General features: G+C 44.7%; 1 protein-coding gene across 8 annotated transcripts in view; it reads right to left on the minus strand.

The window, feature by feature from the left end:
• Window positions 1–17,599, minus strand: part of LOC127600226 (CUB and sushi domain-containing protein 3-like) — a 782,730-nt gene that overhangs the window by 328,737 nt on the left and 436,394 nt on the right. For 7 of the 8 annotated variants that reach the window (XR_007962299.1, XM_052064574.1, XM_052064571.1 and 4 more), the window contains one exon: window positions 4,519–4,701. Coding sequence is in view for 7 of the 8 variants with exons in the window: in XM_052064574.1 (XP_051920534.1) it covers window positions 4,519–4,701 (183 nt within the window). In the remaining variant the exon portion in view is untranslated. The remainder of the gene's footprint in view (window positions 1–4,518; window positions 4,702–17,599) is intronic. The other variant, XM_052064573.1, reaches the window with a different exon arrangement.

Raw genomic sequence — 17,599 nt, forward strand, 5'->3', positions numbered from 1 at the left:
AAGTGGGTGGGTTCAGTGCCGGGGCATCCTGGAGTTAACACCGGGGCGTCATGGAGCTAGCGCCGGGGCGGTGTGGAGCGAGTTGTTGCTGCTCTAGAGTATCTGTCTGTTTGTCTGTCTGTGGAAAGCTCGTGCCACTGGCAATTCGCTGCGTTTGCCAAACAGGAAGTTTTTCAGAATGTAGAATTCTCATTCAAAGTTTGTTTCATCTGGAATTCAATGCTGCAAAAGTGTGTCACATGCCTCCGTGTCAGGTCTCAACAGTTTGTGAAAAGGAAACCATTCCCTAACTAACTCTCATATCTACCATATTTTCACGACGATAAGGCCTTAATCAGACCATTAAAGGTCTTAAATTTTCTCCAAAATGGACAGGACGCCTTATAATGCAGAGCGTCTAGTGTAGGGGTGTCAAACTCAGGTCCTGGAGGGCCGAAGGCGGTGGTGAGTGACGACAGGCATGCGGAAGTCTGCCAATGAGTGAAGCGTGGGCGTGTAAGAGGACGCTCAAGGCACGTCCCTCGCAGGTACCAGTCACCAATGAGTGAAGGGTGGGCATGTAAGAGGACGCTCAAGGCACGTCCCTCGCAGGTACCAGTCGCCAATGAGTGAAGGGTGGGCGTGTAAGAGGACGTTAAAGGCACGCCCCTAGCAGGTACCAGTTGACAATGAGTGAAGGGTAGCCATGTAAGAGGACACGAAAGGCACGCCCCTAGCAGGTACCAGTCACGTGAGTAAATTGTAAAATGGCTAAATAAAGTACAACCGAATTCGGTTTTGCTTCCGTTGCCTTTTTAAAAACGTGTTTTTACCGTGTGTCGGTATGTCTTAGCTGCTACCGTATGCTTTAAGCTGACATACCTGGTATGTTTTACCGTGCATGCATGCTACCGTATGCTTCAAGCTAACGTGTTTTGAGCGTGCGTGCATGCATGCCATATGTTTAAGCTGACGTTTGTATGTTTTACCATGCATGTCTGCGCCAATTATACAAGGTGTTTTGTGTATATTTCAAATACAGAAATAGATAATACATAAGTGTATTTGGTGCCCGCGTGTGCGTGCATATGTATGAGTGTGCATGTGTGTGTGTGTGTGTGGCTGTGTGTGCACATGCATGCACGCGCACGTGCAGTAACGGGTCGATCGCGGGAGGTTGGTTGCTTGAAAAGTAGATCTTTGGTCGAAAATGGTTGTGCACACCTGGCATAGAATAATTTTAGGAATAAGTGTAAGATGTGTATAATTTTCCATGTAATATCAAATTAGTATACTGTAATTCCAACAGAGATACAAATATATATTCATGCACATTTTGCAGGGTTGGTGTTCAAGTAATTGAAGTGGAACCTTCTTACCGGGATCTGTACGTGTGTCTCCTGTGAAATTATCCAAGATCACGTTTTATTTATCTGTTTCAAGGTTCTAGGTAAGGGCGTGAGAGGCATGCTTGGGAAATACGCTACGAAACCAAATTTAAAGTTTACGTTAAACATCGTATTATTTAGACACAGATTATTACCTCATCGCTAGTCATCCTTCACACAGCACACTAGAAACAGAAATGTAATTCAATCCAAGTGCAGGCCACCGGGAAATCAGGATTTCACAACGCTACACATTGGTCCTTGTGGGAAATATGGTCTTTCTTCAGGCAGAACACCACCACTTTTGTCCTTATGGTGCTGCCATAATCAACGCAAACAGGCAGTTTTAAAATGTTGCTTTAAAAGTAATCTGACTGTGCACAACCACATGGGAAATTCTTTGTTACCTTCCTTGTTAATCTCATGACAGGCCAGTCAGTATGTAAGCATGTACAGGTACTTGCTATTGTACATGATAAAGTGGCGGCTGGTTAAGGTGGTTACTCAACCCGCCACACATGACCAAAGTAGAATGCATGTTGGACTAATCTCTTTATTTTTAGAATCATATTGTTTACCTTTTTGAATATTTTTCATCAATGGATCACATTTTTTTCTGCCAGGTGTTGTATGCTTTGTATGCTTTTCCTGCAACACAACATGCTCTGTCCTCTGCTGACTGCTTTTTCAACCATTGCCCCCCCCCCCCCCCTGATTTGTCTGTCACAAGTTCTTGGGAATCTATTTCTTCAATCTGATATATTCAGCTCACACACAAACATAAGCACACACACTCTTGGTGAATATTAGTCCAGTTATATATTAGATCCTTAAAGATTATTTGGGCTACAAAGCAGTGCCTCTATTTGTTGAAATGGTTGATCATATTCTTACTGTTAATTATGTAACCCCACAAATTCACAGTAAAGATATGCACATCTTATATTTTCATTAATTTGGCAGGTGCTGCACGACAAGATGCATGACAATGTCATATTTTTCTGAAACAGATTGGACATTTGCAGTTTTAATACTGTTGCCACAATTTATTATACTTATTAAGTGTTAATGTATATTGAATTGGAAATGTAATCATGAGGATAAGCGGTTTGGATAATGGATGGACGGACTTTTCTATTTGGCCACGGCAAGGAAGCGAAAGGTGACATTTTAGAATCCACAGAGACTATATTTGTGATGCAGACATTATTGGATTCTTGGGGCCGTTGTTTTTACAGTCCGATGAACATGAAGCGGCCTTTATTGTTTGCCATGCTGCAGGAATTTAGAGCTGTAATTGTTTGAAAAATCAAGACAGATCCTAAAAAAATCAGAAATTAGTGGATTCATATCAGATGGCATCTACTCAGTAAATTTCACCAAAACTTAGTTAAGTTTTATTTTTATTTTATTTTTTTATGTTTTGTTCTGAGAGTGAGCAACATTTGCAAAGCACGTTTTTTTCTCAATACAATGGAAATATGGCATTTGAACACAATGTTTTTATGTTGCTTCATTTAAAATGTAAAAGCGAATTTCATTAAATGTTACCCAACTTAACCCAATTTAAAAAGTTAAACTTTTGGGTGAATTAAAAAGTGAGATGCAAAAAACCCATATAATGGAATGGAATCTGATAAACTGAAAAGATGAGAATTGATACATGTATTTGGATAATCAAATTATTTTTGCTTTCCACATGTGCTTTACATATACACATTTTCACATGCACTTATTTGCCAATCTATTACACAGTTAAGTACAGCCGGAGCACGCTGGTGACTGTCTGCAGCTGATTAAACACTTTAAATGCCAAAAACTTTTCATTTAATGTTTAAAGTGGCTTATCTTCTTGTGGCCAAGGGTAAAATAGGTGCAATACCTATCTCCTCCTCCTCCTGGGCAATCGGCCCCCGTCAGGCACTTGCCCCCACCTCCCGGGTCCCACACCCGGTATGACTCTCACTGGTGGCTCGCGAGGTTCACACCCAGTGCCGGCCCCAAAAGGGCCCTCGCCTGATTATTGTTTAAGGAGAGTTGTGGGGCGGCTACTCCCACGTCCCTCCGTTCCGGCAGGGCGAGCCCTGAGCGCCTCACCTTCCAGTGAGACCCCGCCGCCTTCCCCGCCAGCTGGTGGGCATTTAGCCGCGTCTGGAGCCCAAGATCCCCGGCGTTCCCCCCTCGCGCCACTCGGAGGCATCCCACCACGAATACCTATCTCTACATACTCATCGTCATCACCTTCTTCTTCAAGCATGGTATAAGGAAGAAGTGACACGTAAACGGCGTCGTGAATTGATTTATTTAAAATGAGTCGAGGCAAAAAAAAAACAAACAAACAACCTTATGTTCCCTGGATGGCTAAAAGGACATATATTTTCTATACCACAACATTTTTTGCCTCAGTCAATTGTTACAATGCTTAGTCATAACTCATCGTTTTATAATGTCACACAAGAGGCTCCAAACGAGGTAGGAAAACGTTTCTGCACGAAAAAAAAGAAGATCCATCTGAACACAAGGAATATATTAAATTAATATGCGGAAAATATTTACATTTTTGAGCATGGATGGAAGCAAATCTGTTAACTGCGACTGGCTTTGGCTCTTTGGGTCGTTGTTTGTTGGTTTGGGAGATTATTTACTCACACAGGGCTAGTCTTATTTTTCTCTATGTAAGCTTAAGGTGCTTAGTTACACACTGTTAGAATGATTAGTCTTCCATGCTCTGTTGCGTCCTGCCCTGCTTTCTTTTATTTACTTTTTTACTTATTAATTTTTTTCATATAAAAACTTTTACTTCTGCCGAGCCCCTGTATTTTGCTTGAATGTTTGCAGATAGACTTTTGTCTCCTGGCTGCTGCTTGGTCCAAATCCCCCTCCTCGTGTGACAAAATGAGGTGACCGTACAGATAATATATGATGGAGAAAAATGCTTTTGACGGTTTATTTGAAGGGGCCATAAAATATTTAAGTGTAATTTTACTTGCGATATTACGGTATCAGTGTCTCCTATCTCATGGTATCTGCCAATTGGTTTGGCATTATGGAATAGTTAGTTCAACATTTTCGTAGTTTACTGTGTCCACTAATTCTCCTCCACTACAAACTACTTACTGTACAATTTGATGTGACTTTGAGTGGAACTTACCCTTGCAAGTCGGAATGGCACCAGACCACGTGCCGTTATTGGTGCAGGTCCTGGTGGCACTGTGGTCCCCTCCACTCATCACAAAACCCGGCTGGCACATAAAGGTTACATTGTGGCCCACGGTGGTGTCATCTCCAAATCTAAGCCCATTTGCTGGGATTCCTGGATCGCCACAAGTGATCACTGTCGTTAGGGACACAGCATAGGCATCAGGAAATGTGAAAAGTCAACAAGAACAAGTTTAAAATGTTTCTTACAAAATGATGACAGCTAAGCATCACTAGATTATTAGGACTGTTTTATTTGAGTGAGGTCCATGACAAGTATATTTTTGCATTTACATTGTGTTTCAGTTCAGAAAGCAATCCCTAGTTGTGAAAACACGGGAGAGGGAAACTTTTTTTTTTCAATTTATTGTTGGTCTCCCAATATCCTAATCTCTTTGTTCCGCATTAAAAAAAAAAAAAAAAAAAAACACGTACATTTATTTCGAAAGGCTATGTGTTTCAAAGATTGTGCATCATAGAAGTAGCTAACTATAATGCGAGGGGTACCCTGAACACATATGCACACTAAAATCCAGAGGATTACAATTGTGGGATTGATGAGAATAGGATGGTACGGTGGTCTACTGATTAGCATTTCCGCCTCAAAGTGGAGAGGTGCAGGTTTCGATTCCGGCTCCAGCCTTCCAGTGTGGAGTTTGCATGTTTTCTCGGGATACACCGGTTTCCTCCCACATTCCAATGTGAGGTTAATGGAAAACTCTAATTTGTCCCTTCGTGTGAGTGTGAGCGCGAATAGCTGTTTGTCTGTGTGGGCCCTGAAATTGGCTGGCAACCAGTTCTGGGTCTACCCAACCTACCGCCGAAAGACAGCTGGGAGAGACACCAACACACCAGCGACCCTCATGAGGATAAGCGGATTAGAAAATGGATGGATGGATGAGATATATACTTCAATATACCGGTAATACTTTTGATGTACAAGAGGTTTGAAACCTTCACCACCCGTCTTTGTGAAAGCTGTGTGCTAGCATGCTAAAACACAAGCATGTGGCTCAGTGCTGCCCACGACAATGCCAAGTAATGACCTCATTCTGATGGATATTAAAACTGCCAGCAGTACCTATTTCATTGCTTTTTTACAGACTTTTTTTCACCATTCACCCTTCTGTAATAGACCAGTTAGTGTAATATGGTTATTTTTTTAACCACCCTTTACGTCAGGGGTGGTCATGACGTGAATTGCGATCAACCGGTAGATCGCAGGGGGCGAAAAAATACAAACAACCATTTGTGTGTCTTTGTGCATGTTGGTAATATATTTTTTATGTAATGTACGCTGCACACCAATCCTATCAGTCTCATTTTCACAAAAAGTATCACAAAATAAAATAAAGCAGGCAAAACGTTAACCTAGATGGCGTGTGACCTGCATCACCGGAAGTTGTTAGCGCTCTCAGTCTGCAATTGCAGCTTGTGATCAGAGCTCTCGCGCAATATCTTTTATCGTTGTCTTTATTCTCATTCAGAGCTTGTTTTGTGTACAATTCACCGAGGGCACGGGCAAAGAATAGAAATCTGGAGGGCCGAGGGAAGCATTTTCAAACGGTACGCGTGAGCTACGATCATTAACAGGCTGCAAAATCTTGTCACACGCCTCCGTATCAGGCTGTTGCTCATCATGGTGTGCGTGCGTGGTAACGGCTCGATCGCGGGAGGCTGGTTCATCAAAAAGTTTGGGCACGCTTGCTTTGCGTAATATTAATGAATGCTTAAAAAACATTTTAAAGTATTTATTTATCATCAGTTACTCTACTACTGATCATCAAAATGTTGAACGTGATCTCATTGTATGGCCGCTTTAGGAAAGCTACATGCATTTGTTTTTAATATTCAAATAACAAGAAAGGCAAAGTAAAATATTCAATTCAAATATCTCTCTCTCTCTCTCTGCCTGTTTGTCTAGATTTGTCTGCCTGTCTGCGTGGCACTACTGTAATCAATAGCTATGAAAATGGGAGTTAGCACATTTGTCAAGCTTGACAATTGCATTTTATGATAAACAAACATGTTAGAATTAAAATGCTGTGTCTTGTTTTCGTAAAAGAAATAGATCACAATATTTTTTTATTGAATCATTTAATTAATGTATGTTAATCTAAATTTTGAGTCCATGTACATGATTTATGCAAGCTTTTTTAAAAATAAAAATCGGTATCAAATACAAATTGTTGAAACATGTGAACAAGACGTATTCTGTTGTAGAAGGAGCACTGTTCTCCGGCTTTCTAAATACAAAGGCTGTCTAAATACTGTTGGGGCAAGAGTGGCCTCCTCTTCCCTGCGTGTTCGTTGAATTTAGGACGAGGAGAATGTTGGTAATCCAAATAAAGGCTGGAGGCGATGAACAGTTCCTTCGAAGGTTTTTAATTTAATTTCTGCAGTTTACAAATCGATTTGGGCTCCTGAGGGGTCTAGATTTCAATCAGGAAGCGTAGAAGAAACACATCCATGAGATTATATAGAGACAATATGATAATAAGAGGCGGGGACATACACCTCTCATGCAAATGCCGGAAACAAAGAAAGTAACAAGTCATCTGACCGGGTGTGGCTGGACGAAGTTGGGAGTGGTGAGGTGAGACCAAACCACCACTACCCACCATTTGGTGTGGTGGCAAGTTCCAGAACCCCCGCTGTGCATACATCCTGAGATAAGAGGTCTTCCCAGGGGGTCTTAATAGCAATCACGTACCGACCCAAGGTGCGGGGGGCCGTTAATCAACCAAGGAGAAAGAAGATAATATTTAATACCACATACATTGTTTTAAGTGTGCAAACAGATGTTCAGTAAAGAGACTGGGATCAATAGTACTCATAGTAAGGTGCAGTCCCTCAATAGCTGCAACACAGAAACAAAGAGATAACAGTTCCTCTTTTGAGGTTGAAATGTCCTCTGGAGGCGTCCAAAAAGTGGTGGGGGTGAGGGGGTTTCAAAGGTGATTGTAATCACAGTAAGCAGGAAATACCTTCAACAGAATTCTACATTGTTTCTTTCAAATCCAACAAACAGAGAGCAATGATATCTTAACAATACAGACAGGAACTGCCGAAGCCTCAATATATAGACAAGTGTAAAAAATGCCTGTTATGGTGAATGACCATAAACCAGGTTCAAAACTTCCAAATATTTACCCGAGCCCATCACAATATAGTCTTTACTTTCTTAAGCAAGCAATTTAGAGGGATAATTCATTCATCCATCAATCCATTTTTGAATCCGCTTATCCTCACCAGAAAACCAGAATACCCGGAGAAGACCCATGCAGCCACGGGGAGTACGTGCAAACTTCACACAGGAATTGAACCCATGACCTCTGCACTGTGGGGCGGATGTGCTAACGGGTCATCCACAGTGCCGCCGGCATAATTCATTTTAAATGTATTTTTGACAAATCCCAAGCATGCAAACAATGTTCAAGCGCAGACCAGTCAGACCAAATTCTTGTATTGCCTGGAAAAACTAAACAGGATATCGTCTACCATTGGACTACTACACCAGCACTTCTACTGTCTTGAATTTTCAAAACAATTGTGCACAATGTGTCAACCTGATGTTAACCTCCACAACAACCACTCTGAGGTACTCAAATTATACAGCTGCACGTTATTTTGAATACAGCCTTCGACATGAAAAAAGTAAAGCCAGAAGGAAAAGGCAGTTGAGGAACAAATAATAATAATAATACCGGTACATTTTATAGGCGCCTTTCATGCCACCCAAGGACACTGTACAGACAATAAAGGAAATACAATGTAAATTTAGTCGAGCTCGGTCAATTAGTATGAACTAGAACACCTTAGGGGGTTGTCAAAAGGAACTCTACTGAACTCTGAGGAGGAAAGAAAAGGAAAACAGAAACCTATTCCAATGCAATCAACTCCCTAAAACACACAAAATGTCAATACAATGTCAGAAACTGGATTTTTTTTCAATTGAAGACCTGTATTGTGTCCCTCTTTTGCTTTTGTATTTTTTTCACATTTTTGCATTGTCAATTTTTATGAAAGAACAACTGTAAATGTTTGCTTACTGTAGTAAAGACCAACTTATTTACCGCATGTACCACATTTATCTGCATTACAATTTATTCTGACTGATATATAGTATGAGTTACTCACACACGAGGACAAAACTGTTGATACCCTGCATTAAATAAGGAGTCAATAGACACTGAAATAACTGACAAAAGTGATACATAGCGCATTATTTAAAAAATAAATGAACCTGCCCTGATTACGATCACATCAAACTCCGATCCTCGAGGGACACTATCCTGCATGTTATTATCAGACTCTGACCTTAATCCTTTGAATCAGGTGCGTTGGAGGAGGGGCACATCTAAAACTTGCGGGATAACGGCCCCTGTGCCCTCAGTTGTTGTCTTATTGCACAACTGTTTGAGGCAATCATTGCAATTACACGATTTAAAACAAATCATTGATGATTTACAAAGGCAAAATATTTTCTCCAAAAGTTCTTGAGAATCTTGACAAGTCATTGAATGCTGCACACATTAAAGACACTGTACCTTCGAGAGTATAATTTCCTTACAACTGGGAGTCCTACATATTCAACAGTTCCTGTCTAACAGCGGCAAGGTTACCTGCACTTGTACGTCAGTTGAAACACGAAATAGTCAATGACTGACCTATGCTAATGCAGTAGCAGTTGTCTGAAAAACAATACAAAGCCATTCATAATAATAATAATAATAAAAAAAGTGAGTCCTTTGGTAATTTAACATGGCTTCCTGTTTTGTGTGACATTGTAGTTGTACGCTGCTGTGCATCTAAGACCAGTTTCCACACCATTTTTAATGTTGGAACCTTAGCCGTGTTTGGAAATCACTCCTGACACCCGTGCACTATTCTGAGAGTGTTTTGTATTCGGAGAGGCAGAGCACACTCCCCTCCCATTAATTTAAGATCGCGGCCCGTGTTTTAAAACAATCATTATCTTGGGCTTGAACTGTTTACACCTGCATCGCCAAACGCACTGGCGCATGGTGGCCCCAGTTGGAGTGCCTAGTATGCTCGTTTTTGGTCCACTCAGAATGACGACACATTTGAATCATGTTCTGAAATTCCAAACAATCAGTGTGAACGAGTGTGCACGTGAAGCATATTTCCAAACTCTCCTCTTATATGTTGGTAGCACTTGAAGCATATTTCAAAACTCTCCTCTTATATGTTGGTAGCACTTGAAGCATATTTCCAAACTCTCCTCTTATATGTTGGTGCCATTGTAAATCTCCATGCTTCAATTGTGCAACTGTAACCATTGAGTTTAATTGCCAAAAGGTTCCTGTTGCATCTAATTCCTCCAAAGGACATCCGCACAGAAATGTTGAATCGCAACCCTAATGCACCTTTAAAATCTGAGACAGCTGGAGCACTTTTCCCATGAGGAGTTGGCCAATACACCCATCAACAGATACACAAATCTCAATGAGTTACATAAATCATTTAATTTCAGAAATGGCAAATCAAAGTACAGATTAAGGGTGCCATCATATTTGTCCAAACTATTTGTATTGTTTTATACTTCTTATTAACCACAATTTAAAAGCAATGCCTGATTTCCATTAGCTCATTTTCAGGAAAATTTTGGTGATTAATACTCTTGTCAATTTCTTCACTGTGGGGTTTTCTTTCTCGAGGCAACATTTTTATCCACATGTATCTCTGGTTACTGGGGACTGTGATGTTTAATTCAACTGGAATGCTCATTTACACAACATTTAAGAAACCAGGTCACTGCTAAAAGATCAACCAACACATTGATTAGCATGCTGGCATGAATTCAGCATCTAATCTTAACATTAAACCTCAAACAGGGTGATGTAGTGTCAGTATAGAGTGATTTAAAAAAAATGACTTGCAAATCAACACACTTGTCAACTATACAGTTGAGAGGAATAAATATTAGTGTTCAGTGTTTATTTTATAACAAGACCATGAAAACTTCACAGTTCACTGAGCTAGTCTCTTTTCTTTTGCACACCAGCTAATGAGCTAATACTTCAACATGCCCTGAAAATTCAATTTTCCAGCCACCAAGTCTAGCAACATTTCCTCTCTTCTTTCTTTCTCCATGAGAAACAGTACATTGTACAGTAAATTGAATCACAGTACCCGTAAAAGTTGAGATGATGATTATTATTTATTTATATTACTGTATGCCCTCTTTAAACAAGCGGCAATAATGTCCAACAATATAGTGTTGGCTTTTAACATCATATTGGAACGACAAAAGTACAGTCCCCGTGCCCCACTATCGACGAATCTGATTCAAAAAGAGAATCCAAGGAATTGTGTCACTCTGCCGGCCCCGAACAACTATTCAAGAGTGTGTGTTCAGCTGGAAAAGTCATGGCAACCGTGTTAAGGGAGAGTGATTGAGTCATATTGGTGGATTTTATGCCTAAGTGAAACCGCTTCAAATCAGACTGATAAGAGCTAATATTACTGACCACTTTAATATGACAGATTCCTACCGCCCTCTTCCATACTTCACACCCTCCATATGTCACCTACCTGTATTGCCCCCCCCAGTTACATTTCTGCTCCACCTACCGGCACCCCTCAAACCTGTGCCCCCCCCCCCCCCTACACTCCCGATATCCAGGATACCTCAGTTTCCCTTAACACACCATAGTTGCATGTATCCACTTCTCCTACCCTCTTTTGTTTTTCCTGACTCAACACCACAGGCCGATAGCTGACTGCACGTCTTCATCTTCTTTCCTAAATTTAAGGATTATCTTAATTTCCTCTCTACCCATCTTCTTTTACTACCACCCTATCCTAATCCGCAGTATTTCTATCGAGACTTATTTTATTATTTTGAACCCCTTTCTGACCCTCAACCCGATTCTGTACCTGCCCACGCTCTCGCTTACCACAAAACTACACCTCCTCATCCAAGCCCTCATCCTCATCAAATTCCCCCAGCATCCTGGTTCAGTCACAAACCAGTTTATGCCTTTACGCCAAGCCCGGTAACACCCTTATCCTCGAACCTTTCATTCACTCACTATATGTCACATTTCGGTTTTTCGGTCTGGCCAGCAGGTGGCAGGAGCGGTCTCTCTAGCACACCTGCTGGCAATCATTAATCAATAGAGACACTATTTAAGGACTCCTACGTTCGACACCTGTTGTGGGAGTATTGTTTATGGCATTGCTTACCTCGTTGCTCATTGACTAGTGGCTTTTGACCTCGTCGTGTTTTCGCGTGTAGTCTCGGTACCAAGTTTGTGTGTAAGTACCATTTTGTTTTGATGATCTGGCTTTTCTCGTGTGTACAAAGTGTTACATAGTTTTTCGTTCGTAGTTTGTGGCTTTACTTTCCTTTTCTTGCTCTTTTGTGCAAGCTCCTTTTGTTAGTCGTTTTTGATTTACCTCCTGGTCCTCATTGTGGACCAGCGCTTTATGTTCTCGCTTATTTCCGATTCGATTTGGACATTAAATTGTCTTTACATCAGAGAGCTTGTTTTTGTGTACGTTTTTTGGATCCCCCTCCCTAACTCGGTTTACCCGAGTTCGTAACAGAATACTCCCACCAAAATGGATCCTGTAGACATTAACAAGATCATGACCGCCTTGACCAGCCAGGGGCAATTAGTGGGCCGGCAACAACAGGAGCTCACGGAGCTCCGGGAGGCAGTCGCCGTCCTAGCCCAGTGGCTGGAAATATTGTGTTCCCAAGGGGAACACGCGACCCCCCGAGAAACGCCACCCCCAAGGGTCCCGGCGGCTTCATCCGGGACACCCTCTTCCCTGATCATGGGGCGAGAGCCCAATCTCCCCCATCCCCCTCGCTACGGGGGAGAGCAGGCTCTCTGCAAGCAATTTTTACACCAGTGCTCTCTAATATTCGACCAACAACCAGCTACGTACGAAAGAGATAGCACGAAGGTGGCGTTTATTATGAGCCTGTTGACTGGTCAGGCGGCGTCTTGGGCAGTAGAGATCAGCAATGCTCAACCCGGGCTTCGGTCTTCCTACCCAGAGTTTGTCGCCGCGTTCCGTCGCGTATTTCAACATCCGGTTATGGGAAGGGAGGCCGAAGGTCGGCTATTAGCTATTCGGCAAGGACGACAATCCGTTGCCGAATATTCCATCTCATTTCGCATTTTGGCCGCCCGTAGCGGTTACGGGGACCACGCCCTGTGTGGTTTGTTTCGCCGCGGGTTAAATGCTGCGTTAAAGGACGAACTGGCAACCCGCGACGATAGCAACAACTTGGAGGAGCTCATCGATTTGGCCCTCATTGTGGACAACCGCATGCGAGAGCGTGAGAGGGAACGTATGGAAGAGCGAGGAACTACCCGTGTTCCACCCCGACGTACGGGTCGTCGGCCGGCTGAGCACAAGTCCTGGCGACCACCCGGACCCGAGCGTCATTCGTGTTCCGATCCAGCCGACGCAGAGGAGGAGCCCATGCAGCAGGGAGGCGGACGCCTGGGACCAGCGGAGAGAGAGCAGCGGATTCGGGATCGAGCCAGCTTCTACTGCGGCCAACCTGGACACCGGGTTTCCAACTATTCCTCGACACCGGCCCGCCCTTCCGGGCGCCCCGAAAACTGTGAGTTTGTGCCCGATGCTGCGTCACGTGAGTCGAGACGGGAGGAGGTCCATCCTGGACATCCACCAAGACTCGAGTTGGACGGAACTCTTTATGGTCCGTTACGGGTCATTTCTGTTCGGGCCTTGGTGGACTCTGGGGCGGACAATTGTTTTGTAGACCCCAGCCTAGCTAAGGAACTGGGTTGCCAGGTTGAGGTCCTAAGAGAAACAAAGCGGGTTCACGATCTTGACGGGCGACTCCTGGCGTAAGTGAAAGAGATCACAGCGCCGGTGAAACTAAAATTATCAGGCAATCACATTGAATACCGTAGATTCTATCTTATGCGGTCTCGATCGGTACCGTTAGTGTTGGGGTTGCCGTGGCTGCGCGAACACAACCCTGTCATTTCCTGGGAACGTCCGGCAATCGAGAGTTGGAACGCATTTTGCTATACTCACTGTTTGCGCTCGGCGGCAGAAAAGAGAGGGCCGACCCGTAACGAGCCACCAGAAATTATTTGTTTGGACAAAGTTCCGCGTATTTACCATGACATGCGCCCAGTGTTTAGTAAAGACCGTGCCCACTCATTGCCGCCTCACCGGCCGTACGACTGCGCCATCGACCTGATAGATAACGCCCCACTCCCGAATTCCCGTTTATATCAGGTCTCTCAGCCGGAACAAGAGGCGCTGAGAGAATATATTGATAGTTCACTCGCGGCTGGCCTCATTCGGCCGTCTAAATCCCCACTGGGGGCCGGATTCTTCTTTATTGAGAAGAAAGACAAGACGTTACGCCCGCGTGTTGATTATGGGGCCTGAATGAAATCACCATCAAGAACAAATACCCACTTCCGTTATTAGATTCAGCGTTCGCCCCCCTCCAATCCGCCACTATATTCTCCAAACTCGATTTACGAAGCGCTTACCATCTGGTCCGTATTCGTGAGAGGGACGAATGGAAAACAACATTCAAGACCCCATTAGGGCACTTCGAATACCTGGTAATGCCATTTCGGCTAACGAACGCGCCCGCGGTATTTCAGTGTCTCATTAATGACGTATTAAGAGATTTTCTGAACCTGTTTTGTTTTGTTTATTTAGATGACATCTTAATTTTTTCTCGGACTCTGGCACTACATCAACACCATGTCAGGCTGGTTTTGCAGCGTCTACTAGAAAACCGGTTATTCGTAAAAGCAGAAAAGTGAGAGTTTCACGTTGAGTCCATCTCTTTTCTGGGTTTTATTATCGAGACGGGTCAGCTGAGAGCTGACGAAGCCAAAGTTAAGGCCGTAGTAGACCGGCCCACTCCGACCAATAGAAAGCAGTTGCAACGTTTCCTAGGTTTCGCTAATTTTTACCGTCGCTTCATTCGCAACTACAGCCAGAAAGCCCTGCCTCTGACCCGGTTAACCTCTGTCAAGATCCCCTTTAGGTGGGACACTGAGGCTGACCACGCGTTCGCCGAATTAAAGAAAGCCTTCACGAACCCTCCAGTATTACAGCATCCTAACCCCTCCTATCCGTTCGTCGTTGAGGTGGACGCGTCGGAGTCCGGCGTGGGGGCCGTCTTATCGCAGCGATCCCCAGTCAACCAAAGACTTCACCCCTGCGCCTTTTTCTCTCGTCGCCTCAGCCCAGCAGAAGCCAACTACGACGTGGGGAACCGTGAACTGCTAGCCGTCGTATTGGCATTGCAAGAATGGCGACATTGGCTTGAAGGCACTGAAGAGCCATTCATGGTGTACACTGATCACAAGAACCTTGCCTACATCCGGTCAGCCAAGAGGCTAAACTCCCGCCAAGCACGGTGGGCGCTTCTCCTCACTCGCTTCAACTTCACGCTCACCTACTGCCCGGGCTCTAAGAACATTAGACCGGATGCACTCTCCCGCATCCATGACCCTGCGGAGAAAGACAACGAACCCCAAAGCATTGTTCCGGACCATTGTATCGTGGGGGCACTGAGGTGGGCCGTCGAACGTAAGGTCAAGGAGGCCCAGAACGGAGTTCAAGTACCGGCTGGTTGTCCGACCGGGAGACTGTTTGTGCACCCACCTCTGCGCGCAGAGGTGTTACAGTGGGGGCACACTTCTAAGGTGGCATGCCATCCAGGGGTGAACCGGACCTTGGACCTCGTGTCGCAGCGGTTTTGGTGGCCGGAGCTACGCAAGGATACCCAGGACTATATCAAGGCCTGTTCCACCTGCGCATGCAGTAAGCCGTCCCACCAACTGCCGGCTGGTTTGCTGCAACCGCTGCCTACCCCTTCTCGACCATGGTCCCACATTTCCCTGGATTTTGTCACCGGCCTGCCTCCTTCCCGGGGAAAATCCGTCATACTCACCATAGTTGACCGCTTCTCTAAATCTGCCCATTTTGTTGCGTTGTCCAAACTGCCCTCTGCTCAGGAAACCGCCGACATCCTAGTGAGACACGTCTTCCGTCTCCATGGAATTCCGGTGGACATTGTGTCAGACCGGGGCCCTCAATTCATCTCCAGGGTATGGAAACGTTTCTGCCAGGCCATGGGGGCCACGGCGAGTCTGTCTTCCGGATACCACCCACAGTCCAATGGTCAAACGGAGCGCATGAACCAAGATTTGGAGGCAGCTCTGCGCTGCGTTTGCCTCGATCGCCCCTCCTCGTGGTCGGTCCACCTGCCTTGGGTGGAATACGCCCACAACACCCTCGTCTCATCAGCGACCGGTCGGTCTCCTTTCATGGCAGCATATGGTTATCAACCTCTTCTGTTTCCTTCTCAGGAGGGTCAGGTGGAACTCCCTTCCATACAGCTGCATCTACGACGGGCCCATCGCGTATGGAAGGAGACCAGAGCAGCACTCTCACGCACGGCTCAGCGGAACCGGCAGATCGCTGACCGTCGCCGACGCCCAGCACCCAGCTATCAGGTGGGACAGAAGGTGTGGCTGGCAACTAAGGATCTACGACTCGCAGGTACATCTCGCAAGTTGGGGCCACGCTTCACTGGACCGTTCGAGGTGGAATCGGTCCTCAGCCCCGTCTCCGTCAAGCTCCGACTGCCGCCCACCATGAAGGTCCACCCCGTGTTCCATGTTTCCCTGTTGAAGCCAGTGGCCACCAGTCCCCTGGCTCCTCCGCCCACGTCGCCGCCTCCTCCACAAATCGTTGACGGTGAACCAGTGTACACCGTGCGTGAAATCTTGGACTCTCGGCGCAGGGGTAGGGGTTTTCAGTATTTGGTTGACTGGGAAGGCTACGGCCCAGAGGATCGGCAGTGGGTCCCCGGCTCCTGGATCTTAGACCCGTCCCTGCTTCGGGCATTCCATGCAGCGCACCCGTCGAAGCCGGGTGGTCCGCCAGGAGGCGTCCGTTGAGGGGGGGGTACTGTCACATTTCGGTTTTTCGGTCTGGCCAGCAGGTGGCAGGAGCGGTCTCTCTAGCACACCTGCTGGCAATCATTAATCAATGGAGACACTATTTAAGGACTCCTACGTTCGACACCTGTTGTGGCAGTATTGTTTATGGCATTGCTTACCTCGTTGCTCATTGACTAGTGGCTTTTGACCTTGTCGTGTTTTCGCGTGTAGTCTCGGTACCAAGTTTGTGTGTAAGTACCATTTTGTTTTGATGATCTGGCTTTTCTCGCGTGTACAAAGTGTTCCATAGTTTTTCGTTCGTAGTTTGTGGCTTTACTTTCCTTTTCTTGCTCTTTTGTGCAAGCTCCTTTTGTTAGTCGTTTTTGATTTACCTCCTGGTCCTCATTGTGGACCAGCGCTTTATGTTCTCGCTTATTTCCGATTTGATTTGGACATTAAATTGTCTTTACATCGGAGAGCTTGTTTTTGTCTACGTTTTTTGGATCCCCCTCCCTAACTCGGTTTACCCGAGTTCGTAACACTATATAGCCCTGCACTAACTTATATGATAGCTCTCTCATTCTGTTTGGGGATTTGGATAGACAGCTAAGTACTTGGTCCCGCACCAGCACATGAAGGTCTCGATGACTGTTGTCAATAAATAATATTATTTTAAACTGTGTATTATTTCCTTTGTTGTACCTATTTTCTAAAAAATAAAATGACTTATTTCATTGACGAAAGTCGTCTCTCTCTGGTCGCTTGCGCTACAGACTAAGAATGGCGTGAAAGCAACCGCCGGCCATCTTACGTTGCCGCTCGCTAAGCCCGCCCTATCTTGAATACATTGATTAATCTTTGGCGTTTTCATTATGTTTTCTAATGGTGGAAATGCCACCATGCATTCCATTCGGTTGTACCACTAAGTCGAGGAGAAGCACTACATGCACATTTCTTCGGTAAGAATGCAATTTTTATTTTTTATAAAGTATGTGTGTGTGCTACTCCAATGTCATGTTGTCAGAACGATGAACAATGGAATGAAAGCAAAACCCATTTGGACAAAATTTGCATCGAAATGCTAACTTAACCTCTGTC

Source organism: Hippocampus zosterae, chromosome 5 (assembly GCF_025434085.1).
Source record: "Hippocampus zosterae strain Florida chromosome 5, ASM2543408v3, whole genome shotgun sequence".
NCBI lineage: Eukaryota > Metazoa > Chordata > Actinopteri > Syngnathiformes > Syngnathidae > Hippocampus > Hippocampus zosterae.